Raw genomic sequence first — 13832 nt, forward strand, 5'->3', positions numbered from 1 at the left:
ACTTCTCAACAGAAGACTGTTATACTTACTTCACACAGCATGTAAAACATGACCCATGAAGGAATAAGAATTTCAGTGTTTTTTGGTAATAACAAGATACTGTGAATGTTTCTGCTCTTGAAGATGGCTTGGAGAAATAGTGTTATTATCAAATATCATGTACAGAATTCATATAGGAAATATGAACTTCCCACTTATTTCCCCCCCACACACACTCAGTTCTTCCTCATTGGTTCTCAGGGAAGATTGGTTCCCAAATTATCTGCACTAATTGCTAGAATGTGGCCACAGTATGAATTATATAAACTCCTCATCCACTGACTCCAACAAAATACTTATGCTTACATTTTAAAATTACGCTAAGAAACTTGAGTCAGTTACGGAAATTCACTCTAAATCTGAGTATATCTAGACACCAACACACAGCTCTACAATAAGGTCATATTAACTTCTGCTATCATAATGGAAATAATTTACCAAAGCAGAACGGATCAGGTAGAAAAGACATAAAGGGGAAAAGGAAATGTCACAATGTAAAGTTCTGTAATCAAGCTGAGGCATTAAAAAAAAAAAAAAAAAGTGTGTAAGGAGTTAGTTCCTTCATTTGAACGTTGAAGAAATGAGTGAAAATATGCGAAAAATAATTTAGGATCTTCTAAAACTTTCCAAGTGTTACAATGTTATAAGAATGCTTTAAAAAAAAAAAAAAAAGTTTCCCTCACCAAGGTAGCAGATTGGAGGTCTGTAATTTAGTTCTTAAGCAACCAGCTAGCTCTACAATGAGAATCTCTACCCAAATTTTTTTCTACAGTACTGTTCCAATGCAGACAAAAAGTGTGTAGATATGATATCAATGCGAAAAAAAAAAACAGTTATTTCTAAATTCTTATCAAAAGGAGTTATTTTCTTATACGATCTGAGCTTAGGTGATTATCTTATGTTGAGATAAAGGATCTTTGCTGCAGGATTTCTAACTTTAAGCCTGGGGATTAAGCTTCATGTTTCCTAAGGCTTACAGCTTTTCTTGTGGGAGAACACCAAGTTTCATAGCCGGCCACTTTTTCCTGTCATCTTTTTCCTAACTTATATAATGAAATGGAATGATCATCCAGATTCAGGTTATAACTCTTCATTTATATTAAGTGGGTAATTGTAATTACAGACCAAATAGATGAATGCATTCTCTAAAGCACAAAGGAACACACAAATTATAGGTGAACAATTTGCATCTGGGGACCACAGTACTCTGAAACATAAAACTCCCATGAAGGCCTTACTTAAATATGCTTATCGCAGGCCCAAGCTCAATGAGCCATCCTCTATGTGCTAATAAAGCTGCAGGTATAACTTTCCAGGAGTTGCATTAGATAGCCACCACAAAGGACCATGAAACCTTTAGAAGACCAAAATAAATGGAGCTCTGACAGATGGTAAAAAAGGTGGGAGACAATGGGGACTCCTAATCAGTTCCATTTAAACCATGAGTGCCCATTAAACCACCTCACCTTGTGAAGTAAAACTAATGCAATAAGGTAAAATATAGTAACGTAATAATTGAAATACTAAAACAAAAATAATCCTAAATGTAGACTGAAGCCCTTGGGGACCTCCCGGACACTCAGCCTGTCTTAAATTCAGGGTTGCCCTAGCAGGAGGAGGTCAGCTAAGGACAGTCAACCTCAATGATTAATACCCAAATACTAACTCAAAAATAACCAGAATTTATTTCAAAAGGGGAAAAATGGGGGAAAAGTAACATTCTAGTTACCATTAGCACTACAATTATCCACACTAATTTTATTAACCCAATAATTTCTAAAGCATAAAATATTAATTATATAACAGTATTTCTCACTTTAACAAAACACACTTGAGGGACACCTGGGTGGCTCAGTGGTTGAGCGCCTGCCTTCAGCGCAGGGCGTGATCCTGGGGTCCCAGATAGAGTCCCACGTCGGGCTCCCTGCATGGAGCATGCTTCTCCCTCTGCCTGTGTCTCTGCCTCTCTGTGTATCTCTTATGAATAAATAAATAAAATCTAAAAAAACAAAACAAAACACCCCACACTTGAAAATTCCTTCTCACTCAGGACAAATCTAATTTTAAAACTGACCCTAAGCATGAAACTACTCCTCAACTGGATCGGGGGGGGGGGGGGGGGGGGGGGGACCTGAGTCAAGAAAATTAGGATTAAAAAAAACAATAAAAAAAATATATATATACAAAAAATAAAAATAAAAAAACAATAACTTTAATAAGCTGTCCATCAAAACAATACATTTAGAAGTTCCAAGGCTAAAAGTAGGCTGGTATTTTCCAAAGGAGAATAGGAGAATGTTAATAAATCGGCTGTTTCCACATGCATGGCTGGGATTTTTGAAACTGTTACACTAACAAAGTCGTGAGTATGAAGATTAGAGCTTTAAAAAAAAAAAATAGAGCCGTTTTACGGGAAGTAAATGGAAAGAGGGGCATACACAATCCTTGATGCAACGAAGGTCTGCTGGATGATAGAAGGCAGGGAGCAAGGGCTGACACTCTACCTCTCATAACCGACTCCCCCTCGGTGTATTATTTTGCGAATTAGGAATGAAACAATGTATCAGCACAGGACGGACACACACACCCTCCCAGCGCTGCAAGGGAAACAAGTCGTTCCACGTTAAAGTACAGACTATTTCCTATGAAAACAACAGTGTGCCAAAATCCCAAAACGCCTATTCATACACTTCAACGCCGTTCTACACGTCTACACGCGGCCCTGCGCACTGGAACCCCCCGAAAAGCAAGCGCACCCCGCGGCCCCACAGCCTCCGAGGGCCCCCCACCCCCCCACCCCCCCCCCCGGCGAGCGCGCGGCCTCAAGGACTTTCCTGGGGCTTCCCTTCTCCCCCCCTTCCCGGAAAACACTCGCACGTCTGTGTTCAAGTCCCTACAAACTGATGTCGAGGGCCCGTAATTCAATCCATTTCAAATATGCTCAATCCTAAAAGTTCTAATACGAGGTGTTCAGGTTGGAAATGAAAAACTACCTTATAAGGGTATAAAGGGCTGAAAGCAGGAAGCGGCTTTGAGAAAACTAAGGAAGTTGCGGCGCGCTTGCTCACTAGGGGACTTTTTTTTTTTCCTTTTTTTTTTTTTTTTTTTTCTGTCCGAGGCAAGACGAGTTAACACATGACATCCTTCTCTCTCAAATTAAAATGTGCCCGTGGCTCACCGGTGCGAGCGCAGGAGGCGGGGAAGCCCGGGGGTCGGACGAGGGGCGCGCGGCCCGCCCGGTGGAAGCCGCGGCCCCGGCTCGCAGGTTCGGCGCCCGGGCGCCCCCTTCCCCGCCCTCGGCCCGAGCCGCGCGGGGTCCCCGCGACCCGGAGCACCCGCCCGGCGTCCCCCGCCCGTCCGCTCGGCCCCGGCGCGCCGGCAGCAGGAGGAGCCGAGGGGCCGGAGGCTGAGCGCCGGGCCCCGCAGCGCCCACCCGCCCGCGGCTCCGGGGGCACCTCCGGGGGGACCCCGCCGGGACCCCCGCCCCCGCCCCCGCCCCCGCGGGTGACGCCCGGCCGCACCGCGGCCCCGGCCCCGCGCCCCACCCCCGGCAGCCCGACGCCCGGCGGCCGCACCCCGCCGCGGCGCATCCCCGCGCCCGCACCCTCGCCGCCATCTTCCCAGCTCCGCCTCAGTTTCCCCACCCTCCTTACCCCGTGCCACAGTCCACCACACAGGCCGGCAGCCGTCCCGCCATCTTCCTCCTCGCCTGCCGCCGCCGCCGCCGCCGTCTGCTCCGTGCGGATTGGGGCCGGAGCTATCTGACCATCCACAGCCGGGCCGGCCTCTCCGTCCGGGGGGAGCCGGGAAGCCGAGGCAGCAGCGAGCAAGCAGCAGGCTCGGCCAGCGGCTACCACTTCCGCAACCCGGGCGGGCAGGCAGTCCCCGCCCTGCCCCGCCGCGGCCTCCTCCCCCTCTCTCTCCCCTCCTCCTCCCTCCGGCCCCCACCCTACAACTTCTTCCCCCCGCGCCGCCTGGCCCCGGGAAGCCAAGATGGCCGCCGGCGCCGCCGCCCCGGCCAGGCCAGGCCCAGGCCGCCCGCGCTCCCCCTTCCGGCTCCGAGCGGGAGGGGCGAGGGAGCATGCGCAGTGACGTGGCCCCGCCGGCCGCGGCGCCCGTCCCGACGTGAGCGGAGTCCGCTCCGGGCTTTCCCGGACGGGAGGGGCGGGGCGGGGCGGGGCGAGCGCCCGGGGCTCCTGGAGCTGCGGGAGCGCCGCGGCGTCCGTGCCTCCTGCGCTCGCCGCCCGGCACCTGCCCCCGCAGCCCCCCGCGTCTTCTCCGGGGCCCCGGGGAAGACTGGCCCAGTAGAAAACGTCCTGAGCGGCACGACACATTCTCGTCGCTTGGAGACGCTGCTTTTCTGGGTGGAGGAGCGCGCGGGCAGACGGAGGGCGAGCGGTCGGGAGGGTTGGGGCGAACAAAGGCTTGCAGCCGGCTGCTCCGCCTTCCTGCCGGTTTCTAGGCTTTTGCACCTGTGCGTGGGGACATTGTCTGGGTCGCAGACGCCCGGGGGCAGGCCTGTCCCCGCGAGGAACACACCCCCCCCGGGAGCACCTTCCACATCACGCACTCTGCGCGGATAGTCGGTTATTCGCCGCTTTCGAATGATGACAAAGATGCCCTCGGCAGTTTAAGATTCTGCTGTTTTACCGGCAGGATTATGCCGATGATCAAGGACCGAAAATAATGATAATAATAAGGGGGAAAAAGGTCACATACTGGACAGCCTAGAACAATGGTTTTCAAATTTAAGTGTGCATCAGAATTACCGAGAATGCTCGTTAAAACCTTGATTGCTAAAAACAAAACAAAACAAAACACACACACACAAAAACCTTGATTGCTGGGCCGCATCCGCAGAGTTTTTGTGTAGGAGAAGGGCCTGGTAACTTGCATTTCCAAGACGTTCTCAGGTGATGGTCTGGGACCCCACCTGGGGAACCTAGAAGTTTAACAGCTTTCCACCAGGCTTGTCTTCTGATAAATCTTCCATTTGCTTATATGGCTGAAATAAAAATATTTTCCCTAAGAAAGGATGTCTTATTCACAACGGTAAGTTGTTAGACTGGGCAGTGGGATGGAAAGTGGGTTTTTCATTCATTTGACATGTTAAGTATCGCTCACATACTCCATTATGGCAGGGATCCTGCTGCCTCTGAATAGTCTTTGGGCACAAAATACAGAAGGTCCCTGCTCTCAAGAGTTCACAGTTTAATGGGAACATATAAATTGTGTTAAAAGCATTAGAAGAGAGCAACAGGCTACAAGATACAGAGATGAGGGTGGGAGAATGTGAGGGAAGTAGAATATAGGGAAGGCTTCTCGACAAAGTGACATTTTAAAGGTGAAGTAGAAGATAGGGGAAAGGGTGAGGAGGAAGGGGAGCCGTCCAGAAGGGGGAACAGCAAGGGTCAAGGGCCTGAGGTGGCAAAGAGCTTGGCCTCTTTCACAAATTCAAAGACCTAAACGGTCCAAGTGAAGTGAGCTAAGGAAAATGCAATGGGAGGTGGAGGCCGGGAGTTAAGGAAGAATCACACCACAAGGATTTGCAGACTTCTCCACCAATCTTAAAGTTTAGCCTAAAAGCAGCCTGGAAGGCATCAAAGAGATTTAAGCAAGGAAACGTGGCTGCTTTGTAGGGAATGGACCCCACAAAGTAAAGAGTGAAGTGAAAGGTCTGATAATACATTGTGTGCTATAACTCAGGGATAGAATTATGTGAGCAGTAACACCCAGATGGGATCAGACATGTGCAGAAGAGACAACGTAGGGGAATCATCATGACCAACTAGTGCCCAGCAATCCACAGCTACTCCTAGAAAATAGATCAATAATCCTCCAGGGAAGCTTTTCTCAGCAATTGTCTTCCAAGGAGTCCAGCAGAAATGGTTCTCTGTTCAGATGCATAGTTGTCTTTTCTTCCCCCCATTTTAGAAGATCCTAAATGGGGATTCTTTGCTGCCTTTTCCAACATCAGATATTTAAGGTCATTTGGGAGAATAGATGCCTGAAGATCTGCTGTGACAGAACAGAGACATGTGGGTCAGTTGGGGTAAACAGTTTTTTTCAGCATTAACGGTAGTAAGTCAGGAGTGAAAGGTTCTTACCAAAGGGGTCCCAAGAACAGAGGTCGCTCAGGGAAACCCACACTGGTGGATCCTCAAGATGGGTGCTCACACACAGGCCTTGTGTGGGTTGTCACAGAAACAGTTACATCAAGGCTCGAAAACTGGAGCATTCACACGATCCAAGCAGGTGCCATTATGACTGAAGAGGACCATGACGAGGTGTGACAATAGGGAGACTCCACATCCACACCAAAGGCAGTAGAAAACTTACTATGCAGAGATGTAGACTCAGTATTGCCAGAGCGTCCCTTTGTTCCAGAAAAAATGGAAAATCTGGATTTTTATCTGTTGGTAACTAATTCTCTGCAGGCTCTTTCTGACCTGTGGGAAGCCAGTTTTCAACTTTTGATTTGGGAAGCTGGTTAACATTTATATGTATGTTGCATTCAAATATGCAGCTCATGTCAGCGCTAGATACTGTATCTCATCCACATGAGGAGACCTTCTACAGTGGTCTCTTTCAAGTAGTCAAGTCGGCCTTTTATAAAGGAGGTGACCCTTAGAAATCTTTGGAAGCTTCTAACTCTCGTTGGAAGCATTATTTGCACTGGTGCCTCATAATTTGTCCACCCAAACACTTTGCTTGCTTAACACCCCTCCTACTTCCTACTTGCTAGTGCCAAAATTGGTCAAACTCTAGCGCTGCTGCGGTTCAGCCTTCCTCAGCGGCACCCAGCCCTCAGATGCAAGTCCAGCCAGAGCATGTCTGACCACTTTGCATAGGCACCCTTCCTCCTCCAAATACAGAGAAGCAGAGGAGGTCAGAGCTCAAAGAGCTCACAGAAATGATCTTGTTAGACATGAAAAAGGAAAGCAGTGGTGCGTGGGTGGAGTTTTCCCCATACCCATTCTCACCTAATAGCACCCTGATTTCCTTTTAGTTCAGATCAACCGGTGCGAGTCACTTTCTAAGCCTGGTCCCCAACATTTCAAGCATTTGTGAGTCTTGTAATATCCTTCCATGAAAGCCCCTTTTTGGTTAAATTGGTGGTAATTAGCTTTCATTACTTACATCAAATTTAAGAATACTAAGTAATAAACAAGCCCAGAGAATGTAAGTGACTTTCCTAGTATCTTAGAGAAAATAGGAAACAGGACCCAGACCAAAGCCCAGCTCTTTTCTGGGCTCATTAGTTGTAACGCCACAGCATTGTTTAATTTTGACTGATATACTAGCTACCAGCTACTATGAGGTTTCCTAGAATATTTGTGCTTTAAGGCCAATGTAGCAAATGTCTCTAGACCTTAAATGTCCAAAAAATTCACATATCACTCAATCTCCAATATTTTAAAATGGGAAATGTTATTATTATTTTTAAATCAACATAAGTACTTGCTGCAATGACTATTTGCAAATTAGCGGACCAATCAAATCAAATCCACAGAGAGTATTAAGGACAAATAATAGATAAATAGTCAAGATATCCATGCAGCCCAGTGGTCAGAGGCCCTACTCCAGGCAGCAAGTTAACTAAGTTAGTTAACTTAGTCAACTAACTTAGTGTGTAGAGTGAGACCTGAACTTAGAATCAAGAGACTTGAGGGGGGGTGGGGAACACCTGGGTAGCTCAGTTGGTTAAACATCTGACTCTTGATTTTGGCTCAGGTCATGATCTCAGGGTCATGAGTTTAAGCCCCACATCAGGCTCAGCGCTCAACACTGCTTGAGATTCTCTCTCCCTCTCACTCTGCCCCTCTTGCTTATGCACTTGAGCGTGTACGCACTCTCTCTCTCTCAAATATATAAATAAAATCTTTTTTTAAAAAAGAGACTTGAGTGTGAATTCCTTAATCTATTTTAATCTAAATTTGCAGAAATAACTAACCTATGGGGTTGTTGTAAAGCTTGAATTTTAAGAAAACATATTATAAATTATAGAATGATCTTATGGACAGATCAAGATGACTGTGGTTTAATTATAAAGTAATGACTCTTTTACTTATTAAATAAACATACAGATTTAAATATCCAAAACTGTGTCCTCCTTATCACAGAAGTCTTGGGGCTTAATGCTACCACTGTGCAGAATATTTTTAGAAGATCTCCTATAGACTTGCCTTCAGAACCCATGGCACGTTCTTTTAAATATCTCCATTGGTAGCAAATCTTGGCCTTTTGTGAGTAGATTGATTTTTGGAATTGGTCAAAAGTCATTTTTTTCAGCACCAAGTCCAAAGAATAAGATGGCTGAACAACTAGAGCTATGGTTTTTAGTGAACAGCTTTGTGTGACTATAAAATAATAATACTGGTTTTCATAAGTGATTTATCAACTGCTGCTGCCCATGAACTTCTAAAAAGAAGTTCTGGAAAGATTTTACTCATTGGCCACATCCCTAGGATAAAAATAAATGTTATAGTTATTATATGTTTAATTTCAAATGAAAATATATTTCATATGGTAATAATATCTGTACAGTGTTTGAAATGAGGTGAGATTCTGTGGGATTTTTCACTATCCTGTCTCCCTCACTACTGCAAAAAGTGAATAATTTATTTAAAATATAAATTAATTTGAAAGAAGATGTGGGTTAGAATCCCTTGGCCACCCCCTACACACACATACCGTATTACACACAAACCAAGTTCCAAATGGACTATAAATCTTTAATATAGAGTAAAATCCATATTCCTCACTGGGGTTTGCTAAGCCCATTGTATTCTGGTGCCTGCCTCTCTTTCCAATTTCTCCTGTCCCTCATGAGTTAGCCACTTCAGCCTTCTTGGACTTCTTCATACACACCAAGGCCATTTCTACCTGCATCTTCTCCCTGGACTTCCCCTCTAATCATTAGTTATTTCAGAATCAATTTAAATCTCACTTGCTCAGGACAGCCTTTCCTGACCACCTATTCCAAGGGAGCCTGGCCCATTCCCCCATGTTACCATGTTTTAATTTCCTAGTGAAATGCCTTGTTTATATATTGGTTTATTTGCTTATTATCTATCTCTCCAATGGGAAAAACATGCCCACTAGAATTTGAAAAGGACTCAGCTCATAATAAGTGCACAACAAATATAAATGGAATTAATGAGTTGAATAACAAAAAAAAGACAGAATATATTAGAATAAAATTCAGGAAAATATTTGTATAATCTTAAAGTGGGGGAGAACTCCTTAAGTAGAGATCCATAACCATTAATTGAAATATTTGGTTACATAAACAATTGGATTTTCATTGGCTAAAGGTTTGTCTAGAAATTATAGATTAGAAGAAAATATTTACATTACATATAACAAAGGTTAATATTCTAAGAGTTAAAGACAATTTTAAAAAGTGCAAATAAAAAATTTTTTTAAAAAGTGCAAATAATCCAACAGAAACATTGGGAAAGGCTATTAACACAAGGTCCCTACAGAGGAGTAGGACAATTAAAATGGACACATGGCACAGAAAAAGAGGCTCTTCATTGCTGATAGTAAGGGAAATACAAATTAAACAATGATACCATTTTTAACCCATCATTCACAACATCTAAAATGAGAAGAAAGGGGCTCCTGGGTGGTTCAGTCAGTTAAGTAGCTGCCTTCAGCTCAGGTCATGATCTCAGAGTCTGGGAATCAAGGCAGGCTCCTTGCTTAGTGGAAGTCCGCTTCTCCCTCTGCCCCTCATCATACATGCACTCAGGCATGTGCATTCTCTCTCCCTCAAATAAATAAATAAATAAAATCTTCTTTAAAAATGAGAAAAGAATATCCAGTGCTGATAAATGTATAGAAAAACGTACATCCATTATACACTATTCCTGAGAATGTGAATTGCCACACCTCCTATGAAGTTAGCCATCAATATCACTTTATTTATTTCTATGTATTTGTACACATTAGTCTTAGGAATCGCATTTTGGTGAATCCTAAAAAAAAAAAAAAAATACTGTAAGAGGAGGGAGAGAAGATTATGATCATGAAGAATTCTTTTAAAAGACCTAGAAATACATTCTTCAAGTGCCTCTGTGATCAGGTATATCTGAGGTTTCTTTTATTTTTTTTTTAAGATTTTATTTATTTATTCATGAGAGACACAGAGAGAGAGGCAGAGGGAGAAGCAGGCTGTATGCAGGACTCGATCCCGGGTCTCCAGGATCATACCTTGGGCTGAAGGCGGTGCAAAAACCACTGAGCCGCCCAGGCTGCCCTCAGGTTTCTTTTAACTCAGTAGAAGGGGAACTTGGGTCTTGAGAGGAACTCACAATCTCTCCCATATGTCAGTAATAACCTACAGGGAAATGTACCTGAGATTGATATTTATGTTTTCTCCTTAGTAACAACACCCGGATTTTACTCAGGTGCCTATGTGCCTCCCTCCCCCAAAAAGACTACATTCTCAATCTCATTTGCAGCTGGTTGTGGCAGTGCTATTAAGTTATGCCAGTGAGATATAAGTAGAAGTAGTTAAGTGGAGTTTCTAGAAAATATCTTTAAAAAAGGCTTACTCAGAATACCAATCTTTTTCCCTCCACTTTTCTTCTGGGATAAAATACAACATGAATAAAGTACCTTAAGCTTTAGGAGCTCTTCAGCCACTATGAATGATTCACTGATGTTGATACTAGAAGCCATGTCCTAAGGAAAATGGAGCAGAAAAAAATGGAAGGAACTCAGGTCCCATATGACCCTGAAGTGCCATATTAGCCCTTGACCACCCACCTTCAGACTTATTTTTCATAAAAGAAAAATAAGCCCTTAGTGGTTAAGCCACCGTAATTTGGTATTTTTAGTTGTATCCAGCTGCATCTAATTCTGATTGATAATGCCATGTAATAATGTTAAATACAAAACGCAAGTTGCTACTAAGAAACTGGTAGTAATATCAGAAGGATATAAACTCAAATGCTTATGGGTGATTAGTGGGTGATACAGAAAAGCAGACTAGTGAAAGTATACATAATAGGGAATGGAGAGGACCATGTTAAATTGGAAAGTATCAGTAATATTTTTGCCACGTAGGCATGTAGAGCCAGATCTTTCAGTTTTTCATATTAAATTTTCCCCAATGTTCTGCAAACAAAATATTTTCTTTGCTGTATCTAGACTGTAGGCCACCAGTTTGTGACCTTTGATTTGTAGTGTGATCTAATATTTGGAAAAATACAAAAAAAAAAAAAAAGGAGCGAATAAGAGAGGAGGAAGGCCCTATGGTTAACACAAAATGAGCAAACCTTTTGGAATCTCTAAAAGTAAGAAAGAGAGCTTAATTCAAGCCCAAGTTAGGATAGCTGCCCAGGAAACACGATCTTCACAGGGAAGACAGTGCCTGGGAGAATGAACAATTTTTAACAGAGTTAAATACTTTTCACATCTTGTAAAAGCTCAACAGATTATAGATTCGCGTATAGGTAAGAATCACAAATTTTATCATAAAGGAATGCACCTAGTGGGAGCACTGATGGATATCTCAAGGACAAGATGGTTTTCTGTTAGGCTACTCATTCACAAAGCAGATATACAATGGATGCATGGTGGCCATAAATCAGGCTTTGGGTTTGAATGAAGTTTATGTATTATCACGCTGAGTTAGAAAGTTAAAATGGCTTCCCCTATATATTATTAGGACTCATCACTATATATTTCTTACTCCCCCCCTTTTCTGTGGTTTTGCTTTCTGTAGTTTCAGTTACCCAGGGACAGCCATAGTCTGCAAGCAGATGAAGCTCCTAAGGTAGTTTCAAAGGTCAGTGGTAGCCTAACACTACATCAGAACACCTGTGTCATTCACCCACTTCATCTCATCGTGTAGGCATTTTTATCACACCACATCATCACAAGACAATAAGATATCTTGAGAGAGAGACATTACATAACTTTTATTACAGTGTATTGTTATAATTGTTCTATTTTATTGTTAGTCATTGTTGACCTCTGACTGTGCCTAATTTATAAATTAACTTTATCATAGGCATGAATAGGACAAACATATAGAAGGATCAGTACTACCCACAGTTTTGGGAATCCACCAGGAGTCTTTGAATTTATCGCCCAAAGATGGGGGCGGGAAACCTGATCTCTATGGTATAAGCATAGAGATGTTACAGAAGATTGCACCTGAAACAATAGAAACCTAAGAGGGATGAGATTGAAGAGGAAGCTTATTAACTTTTTCCTTTAACTCTGTATTTTCTGTCTTGTTATAATGGATACATATTAATTTTGTAATTTAAAAAGTCTAATAAAAAAGAAGGAAAATTGCTGAAGTTAGACTGAAATTCCAATGCAAATGCCACAACATACTCCTAGAAAGCTTTCAGGATAATCCAGTCAGAGAAAGTTCAATTTGTCTTAGAAACAAGTAATTGATTTAAGTATATCTCAACTAGAAAACTAGAAAATACAGATTTGAGAGGGAAAACACACATGTTGTAGGTTACAGTGATTTTTGTTAGGTGTAGATGAACTGGACGTCACATATAAACATATACACTTGATAACTGGAGAAAAAAATGTTCCAGGAAATTATTTTCTTGATTATCTTGAATTATTTTGATTACTTTCTAAATGAAAGATAAAAAGAAGTACCTTCTTAGTTCTTTAAAATTACATCATGGCCCAATGTGTACATTGCATTTAGTTTAAGACATTATGCTATTTTATTAAAGCTAGTTCTAGTTTTTGAGCAATTCAAATTCCTAAATATTTGTTGCTTTTTTTTTCTGCTTGTCTATCAGGCATTACAATGCTCTTGAAAACACATATTTAAAAATGTTAGGGCTTCTTATTCAAATCTAAAACTTCATTTGGTTCCAGTTTGATGAGAAGAAACCAAATTGTGAATACATTTTTTTCAGACACATTTATTTTCATCCTTTGGTAAATCTGACAACCTGTGACAGTTCTCACATTTCTGGAACAAGTTTACCAATTACGGAAGAACCTAATAATGGCAATATGGTAAGTTATAAATCATTTAATTTGGGGGGGTTTATCCAAAATGAAGTTATCAAACTTTCTCCTTGAGTTTTCTTCCCCTGACCCCAAACCACCCTGACGTATACCATGTACCATTGCAGCATTTATGCCTAGGGAATTATGATTCTTAAATAGTAGTCAACTGCTCTAATGTCAAGTCAGTGTTTTATTCATAGAATAATAATTTTACCTGAGAGATTTGGTATACATCCCCAGTTTGGCAAATGAGGAAACTGGAGCACAGAATTAAGGGATTTACTTAAAATCTCACAACAAACTGGTACTGAGTACCTCCACTTAAATATATCTCTAGAGATTCATAGTGATGAAAGCTACACTGAAAATCCAAACAATTATAGTGTAATATAACAAATTCAATGATGCTATAAAATCTTGGTATACAGACTGTGGAAGGAGCCTAAGTGTCCATCGGAAGATGAATGGATAAAGAAGCTGTGGTCTATGGATACAATGGAATATTACTCAGCCATTAGAAACGACAAATACCCACCATTTGCTTCGACGTGGATGGAACTGGAGGGTATTACGCTGAGTGAAATAAGTCAATTGGAGAAGGACAAACATTATATGGTCTCATTCATTTAGGGAATATAAAAAATAGTGAAAGGGAATAAAGGGGAAAGGAGAAAAAAATGAGTGGGAAATATCAGAGAGGGAGACAGAACATGAGAAACTCCTAACTCTGGGAAACGAAAAAGGGGTGGTGGAAAGGGAGGTGGGCAGGGGGTGGGGGTGACTGG

General features: G+C 42.6%; 1 protein-coding gene and 1 long non-coding RNA gene across 3 annotated transcripts in view; both read right to left on the reverse strand.

Annotated features, from left to right (window-relative positions):
• The window catches only part of ACTR3 (actin related protein 3), a 57955-nt gene extending 53890 nt beyond the window's left edge, over nt 1-4065 (reverse strand). The window contains exon 1 of the mRNA XM_072788973.1: nt 3693-4065. Coding sequence (XP_072645074.1) covers nt 3693-3736 — 44 coding nt within the window. The 5' untranslated portion in view covers nt 3737-4065. The remainder of the gene's footprint in view (nt 1-3692) is intronic.
• Nucleotides 4066-4101: 36 nt separating this feature from the next.
• On the reverse strand, nt 4102-6697 carry LOC140611896 (uncharacterized). 2 transcript variants are annotated; one of them, XR_012013218.1, is made up of 3 exons: nt 6147-6697; nt 4875-6054; nt 4102-4511 (listed from the first exon to the last, which is right to left on the reverse strand). It is a non-coding gene; the product is annotated as an uncharacterized lncRNA (long non-coding RNA). The 2 variants fall into 2 exon arrangements; XR_012013217.1 differs by having other exon boundaries at nt 4875-6057.
• Nucleotides 6698-13832: the final 7135 nt, after the last annotated feature.

The sequence above is a fragment of the Canis lupus genome, chromosome 20 (genome assembly GCF_048164855.1).
Source record: "Canis lupus baileyi chromosome 20, mCanLup2.hap1, whole genome shotgun sequence".
NCBI classification, from domain to species: domain Eukaryota; kingdom Metazoa; phylum Chordata; class Mammalia; order Carnivora; family Canidae; genus Canis; species Canis lupus.